This window comes from Polyodon spathula, unplaced genomic scaffold (genome assembly GCF_017654505.1).
Source record: "Polyodon spathula isolate WHYD16114869_AA unplaced genomic scaffold, ASM1765450v1 scaffolds_1355, whole genome shotgun sequence".
Taxonomy (NCBI): domain Eukaryota; kingdom Metazoa; phylum Chordata; class Actinopteri; order Acipenseriformes; family Polyodontidae; genus Polyodon; species Polyodon spathula.
In genome coordinates, this window is record NW_024472835.1 from 463 (window position 1) to 13,243 (window position 12,781).

At 43.7% G+C, this 12,781-nt stretch overlaps 2 protein-coding genes across 2 annotated transcripts; one reads left to right on the plus strand and one right to left on the minus strand.

Moving 5' to 3' along the window:
- Positions 1–218: 218 nt before the first annotated feature.
- Positions 219–4,902, plus strand: LOC121309568 (rho GTPase-activating protein 45-like; the record flags this gene model as incomplete). The annotated part of the gene is made up of 10 exons (XM_041242554.1): positions 219–389; positions 531–629; positions 965–1,063; positions 1,361–1,524; positions 2,041–2,229; positions 2,471–2,608; positions 2,929–3,167; positions 3,719–3,935; positions 4,095–4,188; positions 4,468–4,902. Coding segments are annotated over 10 exons (1,733 nt in total), but the record flags the coding sequence as incomplete, so codon positions are not given.
- Positions 4,903–7,309: 2,407 nt separating this feature from the next.
- Positions 7,310–11,063, minus strand: LOC121309567 (DNA-directed RNA polymerases I, II, and III subunit RPABC1). The gene is made up of 7 exons (XM_041242553.1): positions 10,686–11,063; positions 10,058–10,232; positions 9,546–9,661; positions 9,317–9,397; positions 8,617–8,675; positions 8,115–8,193; positions 7,310–7,671 (listed from the first exon to the last, which is right to left on the minus strand). The coding sequence occupies exons 1-7, from the start codon at positions 10,740–10,742 to the stop codon at positions 7,606–7,608; spliced, it is 633 nt and encodes a 210-aa protein (XP_041098487.1). The 5' UTR covers positions 10,743–11,063; the 3' UTR covers positions 7,310–7,605.
- Positions 11,064–12,781: the final 1,718 nt, after the last annotated feature.

The window sequence follows — 12,781 nt, forward strand, 5'->3', positions numbered from 1 at the left end:
CAGATGAATCTTTTCAGTGACTTCTATTGGAAACATACGTCATTGAATTTTATTAAGTTTCTCTTAGTATTTTGAAATTTAACACTGGAGTATTTAAAAGCTGTGGACGATTATGTTAATAAACTCAAAATAAGAAGATAGCACTGCATAATTATACACTTGTATTTTGTGTATTACTATGTAACAGTTTTATTGATTTGATATTCTGACTGATTAAGTAACAAACGCTTTGCTTTTTGTCAGTTTGCCCGGCAGGTCACGGAATGACAGCTTCAACACAGATATCCAGGGCAACGCTGGCTCAGAGGCGTCGCCCACAGCCGAGGAGGCGGGCTCAGGAGAGGGCGGGGCTTCCAGCAAAGAACAGCATGGCTGCACGGAGAGGAGGGGTGAGTCTGGGAATTCACAAGCAAAAAGCAACAGCAAATAACAAGATACAAGATGAATAATATGATAAGCTGCTGTACTGCCTGGCTATTTCCCTCCTAAACCTATTGTAACACTTACAAAAAGCACATTACTATTTCCAGGGCGTGGCCACCAGTCCCACAAATCGTGGCCGTCGGCAGTGAGTGACACGGACAGCGTGGGCGGAGGCAGTGGACTGGAGTCTCCCTCAGTCAGCTCAGGTACTCTATACAGGGACTCATATTAAAGGTGGTGCAGTGTCATCTCTGTTACCCACAGTGCAGTGGCAGTGACAGCAGGGATCAGCACTTCTCTTAGGGAGGTAAGGGAGCAGTTTTGCCCTTTTTTTTCTTTCCCTGACACTGCCTGCATGTTACGTGAACTATTGACCTCTGAGACCAGCAAACTCGTTCCACTTGTGATCTGTTTCGCCACCGGGATCATGCCGTAGCTTGCCCCCGTGTTCAGTTTCAGAGAAACTGTCGCAGAACATCTATTTCTTCCAGAGCGTTCGGAGTATTAAATGATCCGAAAGTGTGTTCTGTGTCTGTTCCAGCGGACATCAGGAAGCTGCCCAGGACCTCCTCCACTGGCACCATGTCTTCCAACGAGGATCTGGAGGAGAAAGACTGCAAAGTGCCGTCCTTCGAGCAGGGTGCGTATTTATTATTATTATCATTATTATTATTATTGTTACCAAACCTAATCAAAACGTTTTTTGGAAGTCCTTGTCATTTGATTGCTTCTCTGTATCCTGTGACCCGCGAGTTGTTGTTGTTGTTTCTTCTTACTACTTTTAGAATCGCAGTTGGCTATTTATTTGTTTCCCTTTCAGAAAGATATCGTGCCAATATCCACAACTTCAAATGAAATGCATTGAGAATGTAGACCTTTTGTGAATTAAAATACAGAATCTGCCTTTTTTTTCGTTTTGTTTTGTTTTTTACTCCAGGTATAAACGGGATAGAGCCCGAGATCGCGGTTTCCACGGGTCCTTTCCGGAACATCGGTCTCTCCAAGGCTGCCCAGACGCATCGCCTGCGGAAACTGCGCACTCCATCCAAGTGCCGGGAGTGTGACAGCTACGTGTACTTCCAGGGAGCCGAGTGCGAGGAGGTAACACGCGCCAGCACGGGTCTCTGCCTCTGCTTCTTTAATTCAGCCAGAACAGTTGTTCCCCTTCCTAAAATCAGAGGTGCACAATGTGGTCCCCAGGGTCTTTATTCCACCTGTGCCCCACATTACTCCACTGAACTAATTTAACCTCTGCAGTTATTTATTCAATAATATCAGCAGTTTGATCCATTCCTGGTTTTACTTTGGGGTTAATAAGACACACCTGAGCCTGTTACCTGTACACTGGGGCTAATCGGGCTCATAGTAAAACCTGGAGTGGGTGAAACTGCTATGCAATAGGAGTCTTATTCCCATCCTAAATACCTTGATTTGTGTGCCCCTGCACTTCACCAGGACGACCCGCAAGGTCAGACCGAAGCTGAATTTAGTTCAAACAGAAGCAAAACTGTGCTCAATGAGCCTCCTTCCTGGCTGAGTGTTTCAATGCAGTGAGGTGTGACCCAGGCAGCTCTCCGCTCCTCAGCAAGCCTCACCCTCTGCCTTCTCCCCTCCCAGTGCTTCCTCGCCTGCCACAAAAAGTGCCTGGAGACCCTGGCCATCCAGTGCGGGCACAAGAAGCTCCAGGGGAAGCTGCAGCTGTTCGGCAGGGACTTCACGCAGACGTCCCGGGACAGTCCAGAGGGCATCCCCTTCATCATCAAGAAGTGCATCTCCGAAATCGAAAGGAGAGCCCTCAAGATGAAGGTGAGATGGGTGGGGTGGGAAGAAGGGAGTGGGGCTGGTTTTATTCAAACCCACCCCCTAGCTCAAGTGGAAACTGTACAAGTCCTGCACAATACAAAATACTGTAGTGTACATTTCCACATTTGGTATCTTAGTTAAGTGTTAATGCACTTGCTAGAAGGGTGCTCTTGCAGTGAATTACAGTGCATTGGGTTGTATGGCATTGCTGATGCCACTGCCCTGGCCTCTCTCCTCCTGGCAGGGTATTTACCGGGTGAATGGGGTGAAGACCCGCGTTGAGAAGCTGTGCCAGGCCTTTGAGAACGGCAAGGAGCTGGTGGAGCTGTCCCAGGCATCGCCGCACGACATCAGCAACGTGCTGAAACTCTACCTGAGACAGGTGCGCCAGCCACACCAACACACTGCTGCCTCTCTGAGCAGAGAGAAGACATCAGCTCACTTATAGACTATTACAGAAAATGGCACAGAAGAAATGACAGAATTATTAATAGTTTTGCCAAGATAAAATAGGAGACTGTTTATTAGATTTAATTATGATATACAAATACTTTCAAGACCTCGAGTCTCAGGTGGAAGGAGTAAGTTGCATAAGGACAGCTCGCTCTTGCACCTGAAGAGGCTTTTGAGGTCCTGAAAGCTTGTGTTTGTATATCATAGTTAATCTAATAAACAATATCAATTCTAAATCCTTTTTTCCAGCTGCCCGAGCCGATCATGCCCTTCCGGCTGTACAACGACATGATGGGCCTGGCGAAGGAGAGTCTGCAGGGCACGGGGGGCCCGGGTGGGGAGGCAGTGAAGGGCCCCGAGCTGGTGGACCTGGGGCCCGACACCGACAAGGAGGTGCTGGCCTCCGTGCACAAGCTGTGTGAGCTGCTGAAGCAGCTGCCTGCCCCCAACATCGCCACGCTGCAGTACATCACCCGCCACCTGCGCAAGTAAGGGGGCGGCACACGCATACACCTCCACTCTGCAGCTCTGAACAGCTGCACTGTGCTGATCAGCGTCACCCTGTCTAAAGATGACTCATTAAAAAAAACAAAAAACGGATGGAAAATATCTTAACGAGCAACATTGCTCATTACTTACAATAGGATTGGATACACCCGAGAGCAGTAGAGGAATATGTCCATCGACCACAAAGTTAATTTCCGCAGATTTCTATTGCAGTTCCGTTAAATTAAAAGGGAAATGGCCATCACTTGTAGGCAAAGTTCCCGTCTTCTATCCCCTTAACCCTCTAAGGTACAAGGACCATGTGTGTCCCACAAATTCAAATGATGCTAATTTTTGCAGTGAGGTGCACGGATCAGAGTTTACTGACCGGTTCGATCTGCTCAACCATATGGTCAGTTTTCTCCTCAATGTCGCTCTCAAATGTATCTTGAGAAGAAACCGTTTGAACAACAAGCAGGGTTTGTACTGCAGAGTCGGTGTGCCCCCAGTGCCCATGCAGAGTGACCATGCCTCTCCCCTCTTCTTCACTCAGGATCTCCGAGGTGGAAGTGGACAATAAGATGAGCTCCAGTAACCTGGGCATCGTGTTCGGCCCCACGCTGATGCGCCCTCGACCCACGGGTGCCACGGTGTCCCTGTCTTCGCTCGTGGACTACCCGCACCAGGCACGCATCATTGAGACCCTCATCGTCTTCTATGAGACCATCTTCGAACCCGGGACTTCCAGCTCCAGCAGGACCTGCAGTCAGGTGAGGGGAGCACAGCCTGGGACTCATCAGGGCTTCAGATGCCTGTGTACTGAACCACGCTGTTTGGCCATTGAGTGAACATTTCGCTATTCCGCATTTTTTAATCGGTTTTCTTTTCTTGTTTTTCTTTTCTTTCTCCGTCTTTCCCTGTTTTGCCAGGACTGTGCAGCCGAGGAGAACCCCGAGCTGGGAGAGGAGGGGGCCGAGGAGCAGGGTCCAGTGGACTCTGATGACAGAGCTGAAGAGACGTGTAGTAAGTGTGGGGCCGGCCTGCATGTTCACACTGTTGTCTTGTGGGTTGTTGACGGGTTTGCCTCTGAACCTTGCAGGAAGGGACTTGCTTTCCCTCGGTCCTGTTCACAAAGATTCAACTGTTGAGTTTTATAATGCTTGATAGCAGTTTAAAAAAAAAAAAAAAGAAAAAAAGTTTTTTGGAATGTGTTCCGGGTGAACCAGCGATCCACGGTCATGCAGCTATTGAATTATTAATGTTCCGTTCCCAGCTCCTAATCCTGGTTTCTTGTCAATCCAGGGAATTCTGTGGGCTCGTCGGGGTCAAGGGAACGCTCCCTGGATTCCGACTCGGAGGATGAGACTCCTCCGCCACACCTGACGAAGCAGGAGAGCGAGACGAGCACAGAGCAGCTCTGCGAGACAATTGAGGACGAGAACCACGAGTCGGACAGTGAGGTCGCAGGGGACGAGGGGCAGGACCAGAACGGATCGCTGGCAGAGCACAACACCAACCAATCAAATAACACGTTGGCCAGCCCCGCCCCCCTACCACTAGCTCGCCTGAAGGGAGGGAAGTTGGAAGTCAGTTGCAGCGAAGAACGAGAGCCTGAATTTGTATAGCCGCTGGTAGTCCACCACCAACAACAGAAGAGAATAAATATGCTTTATTGATCATAAGTTTGAATTGTTATTATTAATTCTATTTTTGCTAACTCAAATACAAACTGCCTTTTTTTTTAAAAACAAAGTTTTGATTTTTATATTGCGCGCCTCTTCAAGTGGAGAAACATGGTTGCCACAGTCACGTTCAAAATAACGCAGCTGGACCACGGATTTTTTTCTGTCGATGGTCAGCTGTCTCACAAAAACAGCAGGGACGATCGATGTCTTTTGAAGATTTTTTTTAAAAGGCTTACATTTGCCCCCTGCCAGTGAACCTAGTTTGTGTGGACCAGCAGGTGTATTGGTGTCCTACAGCTGAACCAGTTTATGGATTGCCGTAGGAGTGTCCCGGAGAGCCATTTCACTCCACGTTTAACAAGTAAAATTAAGGATCTGTGTAAAGGCAGTGTGAGAGAGGAGCCAAGGGTGTTTCCAGGCATGGAACCTGAGCTGCTTAATGCTTGACAGAACCCTCATGACCTCACGTGTTTGGATGCTTGCCAGAAAAATAGTAATGTGATGAGATGTGTGTTCGATTTTTAATTTTTTGTCACATGTCGCCATCTTGTGGCTGAATGTTTGAACTGCAGTTGTGAAGGATCATGTCTGAGAACAAGGAAGGAACTTAATGACGTCAAAATGCACATTTTCTTTTTTTTCAAAATGTAATTGTTTTTCAGAAAGTAAAAACTTTATTAATTTTATCCCATTAATTGCCAAACGATATATATATATAATAACACGGTTTGACTAAATCTAAATTCAAATGATTTATTTTTCAGGCTTGGAACTAGTCCTAAAAGTTGTTGTGTGGTTGTTTGTTTTTTTTTTCTTTTAAATTGTAATTGGGTGTTTTCTTTTCAGAAACTGCTTTTTATCGTATTGAAAAGCTTGGAGCTTCTACAGGGTTAAACACCGCTGTTTTTGTTCTGTTGTATATGTGCATGCCCAGTGATGAAGGAATGGAGTTTTTTTATTTTTTTTTTTATTCGATTAACAGGACAGACACAATTCAGTAGGCTTCTTTCCTCATTGCAAATCGTGGGTTATTAAAAACATGTGTTTTAATAGACAACTGCTCAACTAGAAGTAAATAAATCAAACACATTTGAACAGTTTAAAAAAACAGCAATGAAGTGCAGACGGCAGTTCAAGTATTGCACTGTACTTAATGTTACAAGAGTCCTCCATCTCGGACAGTAATTATTCTTTGTTCCCAATTTCTAAGTAGTTACCTCCTGGTTTTACAAACGCTTACAACTCATTAGGTAGTGTATGATGAGTGCTAAGCAGGCTTGTGAAATTAGACAGTAGTGCTCTGGCTAACTGAAGTTAAAACTGTACTCTGCTGTTACAACCAACTAGTAAAATGTGGTGGATAATGTAGGCTGGCTCCTCTGATCACCACCTGAGTTTCTACCTGAATTATATATATTTTTTTTAATATTTGATTTGCATATATGAATTTGATGCACTGTGTTTTAAGTTATATGTTTGACTTCAATATATATTAAAAAAAGTGTTTTTTACAAGTGTATATATAGTAATAATAAACAGAACTTTTCTTACATTTTTGCCTCTGTCGTAATTATTTTCAAACATGGTTTTCAGAACTTCCCTGGAGTAAACCAATAGTCAAATGCCCAAGGTGCAAAATGAGGAAGTTAAAATGGCAAAACCTGGATTCGCAGAGATAGTTTTGCATACAGACTTGTTTCATTTTTAGGAAATGGCTGGCATCTGATTATACAGCATGTGGCATACCTGGGAGAAATAAACCTTTCGTTTTGCAGCACACAGATGGCTTTCTTCCTCAAAACCAAAAGAAGATACAAGGTAAACGGCTCCCGTTTTTATATTCTGAAGTGTTTCATTATAGGGTGGCATGTCTGCAGTCTGCTTGCGGTGGAGGCGAGGACAGTGGGGGTTGGGGGTGCTGGTCAGGGTTGAAATTTTGAAAGGGCTGTATTGAGATTTACAGTTGGGCTAAATTGGGTAATCTGTGAAACTAGACTAACAGTGTATACATTCCTTCAGTCACTGTGACTATAACTGGACCAAGTTAAGTTTCCTAGCTATGCGTTTTAAAATGCAATTGTTTTTACTACAATTCATTTGATTTCTTTCAAAAGAAACAGTAATTTTACCAAACTATCTTGTATTATTTCTAGTTTTTTAAACTAGAATAGCTCCAGTTGCAAATATCACAATGAAGCTGAAGTGTAGTAAACTCTTTCATAGCTCTGTTCTTGTGCAAAATGGTCAGATTTTAAACGGGGTGTTCAAAGTGAGAATTAAAAGAGACTACCAGTGTATATCCTACATCTTATTTTCTAGAACAGCTGAACAAGAAGTCAATACCTATATTTAATAATTTTAGTTTATTTCTTATAAATGATTTAGCAGCTGTGGAGTAACAATTCAGTGAAGGTTGGATACAAGAATAACAAAGTGAATTTCAGCAAAACTGCCAAGCGTATTTTATAGTCCAATTTTATTGGAAAAAAAAAATAAATTAATACGCAAGGAAACGAGTAAATACAATACTGCACGTCAGTTATAGAACTAACTGAGGGGCCATTATTGGGATCAATCCGGCGCTGTCTTCAAAGTCTAAAGGATGATGTAAGCTTCTCTGCATCAGCAGCTGTAGCACCCAAACAGCAAAACAATAGTATCACTGCTACACTCTGGGGACATCGTGGTATACTTATACAGGTAATAGATACTTCTAGCACACAAGAGCCGGGCGTGCCGTTTACCGTGCTATTCACTACTGCACGAGTCTGTAGGTGATGTACCTCCCAGCTGTCTCACTGGGTCGAATGATCTTCACCACCTGCAAAGAAAACAAGCAGCATGTCTGATTTTATAGGTAGACACGTAGGCAGTAGCAGGAGGGCAGGTTTTCAGTACAAAGTCTGCACCAACTGACACATCTTAACAAATCAATCTAATAAATCTTAGTTTTAGATCATTAACATGGTTTTTGTCCTCAGAACTACCTTCAATTGAAAACACTGTACTACTGAAAAGAGCAGGCAGGAGTTTGGTGTTAAAGAAATGGTCCCACCCTTATAGCTGCATGGCTCAGGTGCGATTAACTCATGGTGTGATCTGTGCTGTCAGATCAGAGCACAGTCACCAGGGACCACATTGTTTAAACTCCTGGCACCTAGTCATTTCAATAACAAAGTGAAATACAGTTCAGAAAGCCAGGACCGGGTGCGACGCTAGTTTGAGTTTAAAGCCGTGCCATCACATGTGTCAAAACAATCTCACCTGCCCTCGCTTTAGCCCAAAGTACCGCGCCACTGGGTCCCCCGCCTGGATACGAGGGAGCTGGCTCTCCTTCAGTTTACTGGGTGCAGGGTTAGGGAAAACAAGAGGAACTAGGTACAGCTCAGCAGCACCCTCAGGTTAACAAGAATAACATCAGCCATAGCTACTGAACACTCCACAGTGCTTCACTTAGAAACAAGCTTAATTCAATTAAACGTTTCAAATAGAAATCTTAATAAACAAGCACAGTGCACTGTTCTGGATTACATTACTGGAACTATGAGCCTTATCAAAATGCTGTGGCTGGAAACTGCTACTGAATAAACAGCAAGTACAGTATGCAAATAGTCACGCCATGAAATGAGGAGCTCACACACTCTCCAGAGGCAGCGTGTGTGTGCAATATATATGTTCTAAATTAAGAGCTCGTAGCATGTCAATGAAATGGGACACGCATCTACAAAGTTGATGGAACAGACCCTCTGAAAGTTTAGAAGGATACTATCGACCCAGCAGCTCTGTCACCTCTTCCTTTGTCATCACGATGTGCTCTGGAACCAGCTGAAAACACACAAGCAGGCATGTGAAACAGAAACATGTTGGGGATCCCTGCAGTGGGATTACAATACTGTTTCACCTAACAGTTAAGTCTGTGTTGTTCTACAGGTGGTATATACTACCTGTAGAGACATGGGATCGGATTTAAAAGTGTACAGATTAACAACTCTTGTAAATTAATTGTGACATTCAATACCTTTAACAAATAAAGTAAAACAAATTCAGTTACTGTTATGTGGTCCAAGGACTTCTTAAAAATCTATTTGAGTAACTAAACACATGTATTTATCTAGGCATACTCAAGGTTAGAAACTCAGCCAGCCCTGTACCCAGTCCTGGGGCTTCCGAACTGTCATCAATGAAGTATATTATTGAAATGATTCAGTATCCAGGAGTTTGAGCAGCCCCTGTGAAACCCATTGCTCCTTCCCTTACAGCTGCATGAATAACTCCTAACAGTCAACCTGCAGATGCAGGGATTCAAGGACATCAGTTCAGAGCAGAGCAGGGGCCTGATTGTTCAAACTCCTGGCTCCTGTTGATTTCAATAATGAACCTAAACGAGGAGAGTTCTGAAGCTGGGTGCAAGACTGCTGGAAGTTTCTAACCCTGTGCGCACTTGTGATTGTGGGCCGGGCTCTCACCTCGTGTTCTGTGATGTTAATAAGCAGCTCCTGCTGTAGAAACTGCTCTAGGATGTACTTGGGTGCCATGTCAACCAGCGACTAGGGGAGAGAACAGAGCAGGAACGCCATTAAAACAGGGTAACACTTTTCAAACCTCAAGACTAAAATAAAAAAAATAATAATTGAATTTAAGCCTGTGTGATGAGCTGGAGGGAAAGCAGTGGTGGGCGTGCAGGCAAGCAGGCACCTGTTTGGCGGATGGTGTCATTCCCATCTGCACCACGATGCAGGCTCGGGTGATGTTCTCCTCCTGCATCCTCTGACAGTACATCTTGATGGTCTTGATCCCAACCTTGGGCTCCTCTGCAGACAAAAACACAGGCTAATATTAAACCAAGTTCTATAGAGCAAGCTTTTTAAAGTTGCATTATTGCCTAATCCTTTCATTTGGAAATATCACAAACAGCTTTTCAGAAGTTCGATTCATATTCGTTCGCATTATTGTGAATTTTGTCTGATTGATTTAATGTCTGCCTCAAGCCACATGACACAGAGTTTCCTGACTTCCCTCATACCTGCAAAGGTCCTGGAGATTCATTCCACTCCAGGATTAAGAGATACACAATAATTCACTACTGCTGTGTCTTGACAGAGGTTTAATTGATTCAATGAAACAATTTATAACAGTGCTGGCACAGACACCAGGAGCGGAATAGCCCTCCAGGACCGCGATCCCTCTGCGGTACACGATGCACACACCTGGAAAAAAGACAAACATCTGGTCTGTGGGGTCGTCGTTGTGAGCCACCAGCACAGTGAGGTCGGTTCTCCGGGGCCGCCCCTCGCTGGGTTTATCCCCGAACTGGTTCTTAAACTCCTCCAGCGTCTGGTCCAATTCGTCCTGCGTCACCAGGTAGCCCCGGTCGTGACACAGCTGCAGAGGATCAATCACAGAGAGGTCGATCAGACAGAAAGCACCGCGGTGTTTACACACGTGTTATGAGAATCACGGCTAAGTCGAGTTTGCATAAAAGAGAGCGCCTTGCAAAAACAAACAAATAATAACTTCAATAAAAACTCCTGCGGGATTTGTGAATATTTTACTGGTACTGCTGCAAACACATATAGACATTTTTTCAACAGAAATGCAACTGCGTTTTTAAAATATGTTTTCTTTTAATAATATATATATATATATAACTACAGCAAATGACACGAATATATTTAAACAGAAATAAGTGTGTGTGGTTACCATAGCACCAAAAGCACACTACATGTCTGTCTATCTTACACGTTTCGACAAGTGTTTACACAAGTTTCGTGTTATTGTTTTGCTGTAACCAAACCAACACGCTTTGATTAACGCTGAATTCTGCACGATTCTAACCTGCATGATGGTTTTCCTGATTTTCCACAGCCTGTATGTCTCCTCTTCGTCATCCATGGTTAGCTTATTTGATAGTAATAGTTTTTTTTTTAGTTTTTTAAAGAAGCTTGCTCGCTCTCTCTCTCTTAACCCGGCAGCAACCGCTCAATCCCCCCGCTCCATGGGAGATCACGTGTTCCGGGGGCCCATCGAGGATGCCTGTTTTTAGATGTAATAATGCATAGTTATTGTTTTTTTTTTTTTTTTTTAATCTTCGTTTTCCTTTAAAAGCCGGACGCTTACTATATACGAATCACGCGCTTTTATAAAGTGTTTTGGGAAGAAAAAAAAAACACGATATCTTGATAAACGGTTCGTGACGCATCAAAGTAATGCCACATATCAACACAGGACGGCGCTATAGCTATCTATCTATCTCTCAATCTATCTATCTATCTATAATACAGACATACACAAATACACTTCAGAAATAAACCCATTGTCCACTTGTGTGTATGTATATGTATGTGTGTATATATATATCTATATCTATATCTATATATATAGAGAGAGAGAGAGAGAGCCCTGAATGGAAGACAGTCTTTTTGACTGACAGCGTGTTGTTGCCGTTGACGACGCTCAGGTGGGCGGGGCTCTGTGTAACTGACGACATTTTGACTCAGGGGCGGGCTGGTGACGTGTACCGGAATCTATTGAACTTTGAGCCAACATGGCCGACTAAGGGATTGCAGTTTCATCTTCAGCTCCGCTATATGCAGACCGCGGGGCGGGACGAGGCGCTTGCAGAGAGCTGGTAACGCAGTCTCCCGGGGTAATGTGGCTATTCAAACGGGCTCTGCTGTTTGGGTTAGTGTCTGCGAGAGTGCCTGCTCGAACCATGGTAAGAGAACTGCACGGTTTTTGTTTGTTGTTTTTGTTTATTCGGGCGTGTGTGCATTACACACATGTTTAGAATTAGAGGTCGGTACTTTTTCTTTTTTTAGAATGGACGCGCAACGTGACTCGCAAGAGGGTGCAAGGATCATTTTAGCTAGCTAGCTATGCTACTGCCTGTGCAGCCTTGAGAATAAATGAAACCCAGTCGAGTGTATTTGTATTTATAATAATAATAAATAATAATAATAATAATAATAATAATACAGACATACATAAATACACTTAAAGATGCCATTGTCCAATTGGATTGGATTTGAAATAAAATAAACAAATAATTATAAATTATGTGCCCTGCAGAAAAACTAAAAGGGTGCAGTTAAGGTTGGGTAAAACATTGTAGTAAGCAAGGTGTGCTCCTTGCATTCTGGTCAGCTATGGGGTGGCTGAGTTGGTTCTGTCTGTATATACGGACAAAAAGCCTAAACTACTGCAGGCAAAGGAGGTTGCCGTGAATGTTTGTTTTGAATAAACCCAATTGACACTGCTTCTGCTTGCGGTGCGTTATCTCAAACAGCACACAGCGCAGTCTTTGTTTCAAATCGCTTAATCGTGTTAGGTAGGGTAGGTGCTGCTTGGTGGTGACGTCAGTGCGAACACTGCAGTGGCATTGCTGGCAGTGGCATTGCTGACAGTGGCATTGCTGACAGTGGCATTGCTGGCAGTGGCAGTGCAACACTGCAAACAACGAAGCAGAATTGCACCAGTGTTAGGATGAACAGAGCAACCCCTCCAAAAAAAAGGCGCAATTGTCGCTGTTGTTTGTGCCCGTGTGTTTTATGTGTATAGTTTGTTTGTTTAGAGATAGATAAATACTTTTTTTTTGGGTGGGGTGGTCAGTGCTATTTGTCAACAGAGAGGTCTTTTTGATCGGGTTTCCGTACTCTGATGTTGCTTATATGTATATAATATTTTAAGCGTGCATGTTTTGACAGTATTTTTAAACAGGTTGAAAGAGACATACCAGTCTGTTTAACGTGTTCATTCATTATTGCATCATGCATTAGTCAGAGAGACTACGAGCATTAAAGGTTTTCACGCGATGTTGTTTTGCAAGGTTTATAACTGGTTGGATAATCCACCATTAGTGTGACTTCACAATACAAACAGAAATGGCGCCTAACTGCGTCTCAGTACGGTATAGAAAGCCACATTTTCAAAGT

Excerpts from the sequence above, each read along its gene's own strand:
- LOC121309567 (XM_041242553.1), bottom strand. The coding sequence starts at position 10,742 with ATGGATGACGAAGAGGAGACATACAGGCTGTGGAAAATCAGGAAAACC. Across the intron at positions 9,398-9,545 it reads TGACACCATCCGCCAAACAG|TCGCTGGTTGACATGGCACC; the intron begins GTGCCTGCTTGC and ends TCTCTCCCCTAG. Across the intron at positions 8,676-9,316 it reads TTAACATCACAGAACACGAG|CTGGTTCCAGAGCACATCGT; the intron begins GTGAGAGCCCGG and ends GTGTGTTTTCAG.